Raw genomic sequence first — 9,108 nt, forward strand, 5'->3', positions numbered from 1 at the left:
AGCCCCCCGTACGTGATCAACCTGGACCCGGCCGTGCGCGACCTGCCCTTCCCCGCCAACATCGGTGAGTGCCGCCGGGGCGGGCGCGGTCCGCCAGAAGAGAGCGAGTGCGTTGTGCCGGGAATAAATAAATAAACCCGCCTTTGCCGCTCTGCTCGGCCTGTGCTTCGCAGAGGGGGCAGGACTGGGGTGTGTCAGACTTTTGGCCAGGCTGCTTGTATCGTCTTTAAGAGATTCTGCGTCCTAACACAAGAAAGACTTTTACGATTTTTTTCCTTAAGTTTCATAGAATCGCTAAGGTTGGAAAAGCCCTCTAGGATCATCCGGTCCAACCATCAGCCCAGCCCCACTCTGGCCACTAAACCATGTCCCCAGGTGCCACATCAACACGTTTTTGAGCCCCTCCACCACAGCCCTGGGCAATCCGTTGAGTCCTTACGTCCTTTTAAGTCCTTTCTCCTATCGGTCTTTAACATGTGAATTTTGGGGACTAAAGGCCTTCCATTGCATCTGTACATTTTTTTTACGTGGTGTGATTTTGATGTGCCTGGGTTCTTGTGGTTTGTTTGTCAGCGATGAACGTAGCCGCAGTTTGAGCTGTTCCCAACATGAAGAACAATGGTAGCCATAAGTGCTATCAAATAACTTCTCTAAAGCACTTTAGAAGACATGAAGCTTAAAGAAAATGCCTTAACAATAAAACAAATCTTATGTTTCCCTGTTTCAAAGGGCTTACTAGTCATTAGGTTTGTGAGGGTCCTGTCTCTTAAGCTTCCCAAAGTTTGTCAGCCTGTCTCTCCAGAGGATAAGGGAAGGATTATCCCCCTGTACTCGGCACTGGTGAGGCCGCACCTCGAGTGCTGTGTTCAGTTCTGGGCCCCTCACCATAAGAAGGATGTTGAGATTCTGGAGCGTGTTCAGAGAAGAGCCACAAGGATGGGGAGGGCTCTGGAGAACAAGCCTGATGAGGAGCGGCTGAGGGAACTGGGCTTGTTTAGCCTGGAGAAGAAAAGGCTGAGGGGAGACCTCATCACCACCTCCAACTGCCTCAAGGGAGGTTGTGGAGAGGTGGGTGCTGGTCTCTTCTCCCAGGTGATGGGGGATAGAACAAGGGGAAACGGCACCAAGCTGTGCCAAGGGAGGTTCAGGTCAGAGATAAGGAGGAAGTTCTTTACCGAGAGGGTCGTCAGAAGCTGGCACAGGCTGCCCAGGGAGGTGGTGGAGTCACCATCCCTGGATGTGTTTAAAGAGCAGGTAGACGAGGTACTGAAGGATATGGTTTAGGGGGCAGACAGGAACGGTTGGACGTGATGATCTCGAAGGTCTTTTCCAACCAAGCAATTCTGTGCATAAGGAAGGGCGATGTGGATAACAAAGTTGTTTTATTGATGTCACATGGTTAATTAGAGCATCTCTTCCAGTGCTGGATCTGTAATAATGGTTTTAACGTGGAAGAAGGGAGATTTAGACTGGATCTTGGGCAGAAATTCCTGGCTGTGAGGTGGGGAGGCCCTGGCCCAGGTTGCCCAGAGAAGCTGTGAGTGCCCCCTCCCTGGCAGTGCCCAAGGCCAGGTTGGCCGGGGCTTGGAGCAGCCTGGGCTGGGGGAGGTGTCCCTGCCCATGGGGGTTGCACTGGGGCGCTGGGAGGGCCCTTCAACCCAAACCACGCTGGGATTCGATGATAATACAGTTGGGTAAGTAAACTGATGTTGATCTGAAAATAAAATTCAACTCAGGCAGTTACTGCTAAATACCTAAACTGGTGGTGTTTCATGTGAATTACATTGGGTTTCATATATAAGTTGAGAGCATAGCTAGTCTGTTAGATTGCATTTATTCTGCTTGGGAGATTTTTCCTGTTGGTGTTACACCTCTTGCTGAGACAAAAGGGAGGCTTGCTAGAAAAAAGAGGGGATTTCACCTGTCAGCAAATTGATGTAGAAGGTTATGATCTCCTAAAGCTGTTTGTGTGTTTTCCTCCTCCAGATATCAGGGACACCGTGAAGTACAAAGAAGTAATGAAGCAGTATCCTTTTTATTTTGTCTAAATCATGGTATTTGTAATCTCAGATTCTGTGAAAAGCCTGTCACTTCTGCACACTACGATGGAGGGGGCAGGAGGTGTTGGGGATTGCAGCAATGCAGAATCTTGCATGAAAATTGCAAGTTTTTTACTGTTTCTTGCATGTGAGGGTTAGAAACGTGTGTTCTACAAGATTTGACACTCCTTAGGTCATTTTCTCCTGTCCTAAACGTGATTCTGCCTAATAGTACATTTTTGCAGTTAATAGGCACGCTGCCTGCGCCTTTTTTGTCTCTGTTCCTCTTTTGAAGAGCTGTGTCTTTCTTTGTGGAGGCCAGCAGCCAGAAGAAGTATGGATTCTTAAAATGAGGTGCATCCAGGGCAGTGACTGGCCGTGGTGTAGATCTTTTTGGAAAGATGAAGATGTCTTTGATGTATGCACATGTGTACGTTGTCTTTGTCCAGAGTGGTAATGCTTGAATACCGGCAAGGGGAAGCCACGGCGTAGCCCCTTTTCCTTCTGTCGCATATATTTGGGCAAGAGAAAGACCACTTTGCATTTGTTATGCTACTGCAACACCTGGGAGACTTAATTACTTGTTAGTGGTATTGTCTTTTGGTGCAAGGTACCCAATGGGCATGGTACGTGGGCAGCTGTTCCCGGAACCGAAAAAGAAGCCCTCTGAGGTCTATGTAACCGTCTGCTTTCCTCAATGATGCATCTAGATATGGGCTGGGCCCGAATGGTGGAATAGTGACCTCTCTCAATCTCTTTGCTACGAGATTTGATCAGGTATGAGGCTGTTCCTGTGTGGGACTGTGCTGCAGATCCCGTGTTTTGTGTATTTGGAGGGCACTCGGTAGCCTCCTCACGTTTCTCTGGAGTTAGGAGTATTTCCCATACAGAACCATGTATTTCACAAAGCAGCCAAAGCACATCAGCTTTCATTTGAGAAATTGCAGTTTTTCAGTTTTTTTAAAGTAAAATTTAGAAGCCGCACGTGCAGATCGTTCTTTATTCTTCATACGCAACCGTTCTCTTGCGCTGTGCTCACTGTGGAGCCTTTCACGTGAATGCTCTGACCTTGAAGAAGAGAAGCTTACTTCTGGAAACGAATTAAGTTCTCCTAGGGTTATTTGATAGTTGACTGCTCTCTTAAATCAATACTAAATCAGTGCTGGGGTGGGTGATGCAGGATATTGAGGCAGTGCACAGTCCCTTAGTAAAAGGGTAGGGAGCAGCTGCATTTGTTACACCATTTCTTTAGCCAGGTATTGGAACACAGACAAAACCAAGGTTGTCTTTGACCTGTGCAGCATCTGAGCATTTTCCACCCTTCCTTAGATGGACATTTTCACAAACTGAAAAGCCTAAGAGACTTTATTCTTCTTTTGATACATACATGCGGCTGTCCGAGTTAATGTAGTTTCTATTGTGAAATGATTATGACAGTTTCCTGTTGTGACCCTGAATACCAAATATGCTTTATTTTCCAATCAGGTGATGAAGTTTATTGAAAAAAGACAAAATGCATCCAAGTGAGTACATTCTACCGAGTTCTGCTTTTCTGGAATCAGTGTGTGAAACCCATATGAAATCCTGAAAAGGTTCTCTGCATGTGTTCTAGTTGCTTTTCAGCCCTGGTACAAATTTTATGTGGAAAAGGGCAAAGAATTAGAGCAGACAAACTTGCCTTTCTCAGATACGTTCAAGAAATGTCTGCTGATTCCAGTTCTGCAGTTCTTACCTTCCACTAGACCCTTGGTTTTCCTCACCCACTGTTGCAATGGGCAACAGTTGATTATTCTTCTGAAGAGTTTGCAGTACTAAGTGTCAAATTGATGCCTTCTTCTGGCAAAGATGTGGTGAGATCACATCTGCAATCCTGTGTCCAGTTCTGGGCCCCTCAGGTCAAGAAGGACAGGAACTGCTTGAAAGAGTCCAGCAGGGCCACAGAGATGAGGTGCGGATACGGCACCCATGGTGAGACAGTGGCCTTGCCATGTTTCCTTACCATACAAGCGCTATCACTTGGAGAAGTGAACACTGGGGAGCATCTCGTGCTGAGGAGCGGCTGAGGGAGCTGGGGCTCTTGAGCTTGGAGCAGAGGAGACTGAGGGGTGCCCTCATTCCTGGGGATCCATTGGGAAAGGGCAGTGTCAGGAGGAAGGAGCCAGGCTCTGCTCTGGGATGTCCAATGCCAGGACAAGGGGCAATGGTCCCAAGCTGGAGCACAGGAGGTTCAAGCTGAAGCTGAGGCCAAAGTTTGTGAGTGTGAGGGTTCTGGAGCATGGCCCAGGCTGCCCAGAGAGGTTGTGGAGTCTCCTTGTGTGGAGACACCCAAAGCCCTGAGGTGTTCCTGTGTGACTGCTCTGGTGATCCTGCTCTGGCAGGGGTTGCACTGGGGGAGCTTTCCAGGTCCCTTCCAACTCCTCATATTCTGTGATTCTTTAACATAATCTGAAGAGGATATGTGCCTCTTAGTTACAGATACACACAGGAAATTTTCAGGCATGTCCATAAATGTTGTTACTGTTTGGGAGAACCTTTTCTGATCTGTAATGATAGTGTGATTTGCTGTTACGTGCTTGTGATAATCTAGTCAGAACAGGATCTTATGCTTAATTAACTTTCCCTTATTGTTTCTCGGGGGTGACTTCTTACCAGGTATGTTATTATTGACACACCAGGGCAAATTGAGGTGTTCACCTGGTCAGCATCAGGAGCCATCATAACCGAGGCCTTGGTAAGTGTTCTCTGTGTGTTGTGACAGTGGGGCAGAGTGAAAGAAGTGGCGGTTGAACCGCATCTACTTCCCATTGAAATGTCTTTTACTCTGCATTTACAGGCTTCCTCGTTTCCTTCAGTTGTTGTCTATGTGATGGATACCTCTCGCAGCACTAACCCCATCACCTTTATGTCCAACATGCTGTATGCCTGCAGGTAAGAACAGCTGGAAAGGCAGTCCAGCTGCTGTGATTGCTGTGTCCCTTTGATACTTATTTTGGAGGGGAATCTTAGAGTGGTCTGTGTTGGAAGGGACCATCATCCAGCCCACCCCCCTTCCATGGGCAGGGACACCTCCACCAGCCCAGGCTGCTCCAAGCCCTGTCCAGCCTGGCCTTGAACACTTCCAATCCTGGGGTATCTTCAGCTTCCCTGCACACCCTGCTCCAGTGTCTCACCACTCCATCATAAAAAGTGTCTTCCTTATGTCCAATCTAAACCTACTCTCAGTTTAGAACCATTGCACCTTGTCCTGTCACTACATGCCCTATCAAAAAGTCTCTCTGTCTCTCTTACAAGCTCCTTTATGTACTGAAAGGCTGCTCTAAGGTGTCCCCTTTTCCAGCCTGAACAACCCCAACCCTCAGCCAGTCTCCACAGCAGAGGTGTCCCAGTCCTCAGTTTTTGTGGCCTCCTCTGGAGCTGCTCCAACAGGTCCATGTCTGCCATGCACCAGAGTGGGATGCAGCACTCCAGGCAGGGTCTCACGAGGGTGGAGCAGGGGGGCAGCCTCCCCTCCCTCAGCCTTTTTGGCCACACTGCTCTTGATGCGCCCAGGTCATGATTGCCTTTCTGGGGTGCAAGCGTGCACTGATGCCTCATAACACCTTGATCTGGTTTGGCCAGTCTCTGTCTTAGTGGTTTTCCCACTGGATAAGCAAGATAATTGAGGTGCCAGTGGACATCTGGGGGTCATTGGGTCGAAACTCCCACTGCAAGCATTAAATAATGCGTGAGACCTTAGTGCGATGATGGTTACATCAGATCTAACACATTGCCTGTTGCTCGTAAAATAATTTCTCTAGAATGTATCAAGATAGCTCCTTCCTGTAAACACATGATACTTTATCCTATTTTTTAAATGTTAATACTTTCAGTGCTTCTTCAAGATTTGTTTGGAGCTCAGCATAGCATGGAGCTCTTGATTTATTTTCTCCCTCCTTGTACATGGATTTATCTGTTCTCTTTCTAGTTAAATCAGGGACTAATTAGCTATGTAAAGGTGAACATATCTAGAGCTGTCATAATTCATTTGAATGTTCGTGAAAGGTTTTCAAAAACCCCATCAATCCTTGTATCGGCGTCAAAAGCTGTATCACTGTGATGGGACTGTGCAAAACGTGTCTTATTACATGTTGTGTTCTCTGACACCAGAGTTGAGCAAAAGATGCTGGGATGTACAGAGAAATGAATATGTAAGCTCATGTTTCGAGGTAGATTTGCTTTATAGGTGTTCTGAGTTACTTGAATTCATTGCTCAGTTCGCAAACGATATCTGAGAACCTAAAGGTTGAGTCAGAACAGTTAGAAAATGCAAAGAGAGTTAAAAACTGGGGCCTGAGAGTCACAGAAAACAGTAATCAGAAGCAACTGGGTTTTGCAGAAGGAGATTTTATATCTTACAGACGTGCGCTTACATCCTAGGGGCTGTATTTTGTTCAACCATGGTAAGCAGGATTGGGTGAAAATTACGTTCTATTGATGCAGAGGGAAATACTAATCTTTTGAGGTCAAATGTATTCAGTTTTGCACGAGTCTTGTCTGCCTTATACTTAACTTGAAGCGAGACTTGCATTAATTCTTAATTTTTCTGTGTTTTTTCCTCCCCTGACCTCCAGTATCCTGTACAAGACGAAGCTGCCTTTCATTGTTGTCATGAACAAAGTAAGTTGGAGCTGTGGTTTGTGTCCTGGTGGAACACGTTCTGTTTCTTGGCTTTGCTGTAGTGTCTTTGTCTCACCGCACTGATGGGTTTTCTGGAAAGGAGGGGCTGGAGGGAGCTGCAGGCTGAAAACCAAATCTGAAAGGGTCCTTAGTCTGTTATGCACAAGAGGAATCAGGGATGGGCAGTTACACCCAAACATTCACGTTACAGATTATACTAACAATTTGAAAAGTGTTTTGCTCCTTAACCCTAGGCTATCAGGAAAGTTAACTTTGTAAGGGTAAGTTCATAATGGGATCCACTCTTGCAGTCCCCTGCTTCCTCAGAACCACTGTCTTAATCATGAATAATTTCTGCTGAGCAGCAGGCTGGTGGCTCGCAGTGGGGACGGTGTTGAGGAAGGAGTCCCAGCTGTTGTAGAGGCTAAATTAACAAAAGGTGTTTGGTCCTGATCAGTGACACTAAGCAGACATCCTTTGTGTTCGAGGAATCGCTCCCCAGCATAGCAAGCTTTGTGTGTGTGTATCCCACACGCTTCCTCCGAAGCACTCATGCCTTGAACCTGAAATTCTACCTCGTGCCAGCTGAGTAGGACAAGTATCTGATGTGCCCCAGCATCTTCCCAGTCGCCCAAACCACACGTGTCCTTTACACCTGCCTGCTCCCTGAGCAAGACTTTGTACGCTGCTTTCTTTGCAACTCCAGGCAGTAATTTTAGAATAAGCTGTGAAGCTTTGTCTGCAGAAGAAAGGCATGAGGTGGGAAGGTCATTAGCTCTTAAGAAAATGGCTTTTTTGAAAGACAGAAAGACATGGGACTTCATCAGTTTTAGGTAAGAAAGGGTAGGCTCAAGGCCGAGGATTTGTAACTTTAAACTTCATTTTGATCTGATGTTTATTGCCTTCAGTAGAAAGTAAAGCATTTTAAGAATTTTGACAAGCGCTTCAAAATTGGCTCTTGATGAGAATAGAAAAACACCAAGGACCTGATATATGTGCAGTGAAAAACATAGATTTAAGGAACATTAAGATTTGCAGGTTTTGGGTGCGCCTTTCCAGTAAACCATAGAAGCCTTTAGACTTGCCGTTGTTTCCCTAAACGTGCATTCTTAAAACTGGGATAGTGGTTGTTTGTCTTCTCTTCCTGTGTTCGAGTAGTTGGTTTGATAAGAGCAGAGCTTGGAAAACTTCAGACCAGGGCTGAATATTTTGAAAAGACCGACGTTTTGAAACTAAGTTTAAAATGGAAAGGTTTTACTTCTCCACTTAAGAGTTTGCCATCATTACTTCTGAAAATTTTCTCTTTTCCTTCCAGACTGACATCATTGACCACAGTTTTGCTGTAGAATGGATGCAGGACTTTGAGACTTTTCAGGATGCCCTGAATCAAGAGACATCCTATATCAGTAACTTGACTCGTTCTATGAGTTTAGTGCTGGATGAATTTTACAGTTCACTGAAGGTAAGAATTTTCCTTTTCATGCAATCACAGCATGTCAGGAGTTGTCAGGGCCCTCTGGAGATCCCCCAGTGCAACCCCCCCAGAGCAGGATCACCAGAGCAGTCACACAGGAACACGGCCAGGGCTTTGGGTGTCTCCACACAAGGACACTCCACAACCTCTCTGGGCAGCCTGGGCCATGCTCCAGAACCCTCACACTCACAAACTTTGGCCTCATCTTCAGCTTGAAGCTCCTGTGCTCCAGCTTGGGACCATTGCCCCTTGTCCTGGCATTGGACATCCCAGAGCAGAGCCTGGCTCCTTCCTCCTGACACTGCCCTTTTAAATGGATCCCCAGGAATGAGGGCACCCCTCAGTCTCCTCTGCTCCAAGCTCAAGAGCCTCAGCCTAAGGGTCACCAAGTACTGGCTAGTAATAGTCTTAATGAAAGGTATTTTTAGATAATTGTTTAATAAAAGCAGAACAAATGACCAGAAGTGCAATGGCAGACACGTTCAAATTAAAAAGCAGATGCGCATTTTGGATGTATTGCCACAGTAACTGATTAAATTCTCCATCTCTTGCTGGTCTGGGGGTTGGATTTGGTACCTTTGAAAATGTGCTTCAGCTGAATACAAAGTATTAGGCAGAACTTCAGAGGGAAGAGGTCAGCGCTTGCGGTCTGTGTTGATTTTAGCTCTAGTGCACTGATGTTCAGCAGTCACACCAGCCACTGGTAATACCAGGTTCAGAATAAGGACTTGGAGTATTGACAGTAACCAAGGAAACAGAAGAGAGACTTGATCTTTCTTCTGAGTTGCCCTATGGTGCTGTCTTAGCTGTGTTTTTGGGGGTTGTTGAGATTGGAGGTGCAGTGATGGGTGCAGAGTCAGGTTTTCTCTTTTTTTTTTAAACTGTTGGTTGGGTTTTTTTTCGTTCCTGTGGTAAAATTCGTAAAACAGACGGGAAAAC

The 9,108-nt window shown here is 46.3% G+C and overlaps 1 protein-coding gene across 1 annotated transcript; it reads left to right on the forward strand.

The window, feature by feature from the left end:
- Positions 1 to 3: 3 nt before the first annotated feature.
- On the forward strand, positions 4 to 8,157 carry GPN1 (GPN-loop GTPase 1; the record flags this gene model as incomplete). Its single annotated transcript, XM_010187759.1, has 8 exons — positions 4 to 64; positions 1,987 to 2,026; positions 2,750 to 2,816; positions 3,525 to 3,562; positions 4,692 to 4,770; positions 4,873 to 4,967; positions 6,650 to 6,695; positions 8,011 to 8,157. Coding segments are annotated over 8 exons (573 nt in total), but the record flags the coding sequence as incomplete, so codon positions are not given.
- Between the last annotated feature and the right edge of the window lie 951 nt (positions 8,158 to 9,108).

This window comes from Mesitornis unicolor, unplaced genomic scaffold (assembly GCF_000695765.1).
Source record: "Mesitornis unicolor isolate BGI_N332 unplaced genomic scaffold, ASM69576v1 scaffold9217, whole genome shotgun sequence".
Classification (NCBI taxonomy): domain Eukaryota; kingdom Metazoa; phylum Chordata; class Aves; order Mesitornithiformes; family Mesitornithidae; genus Mesitornis; species Mesitornis unicolor.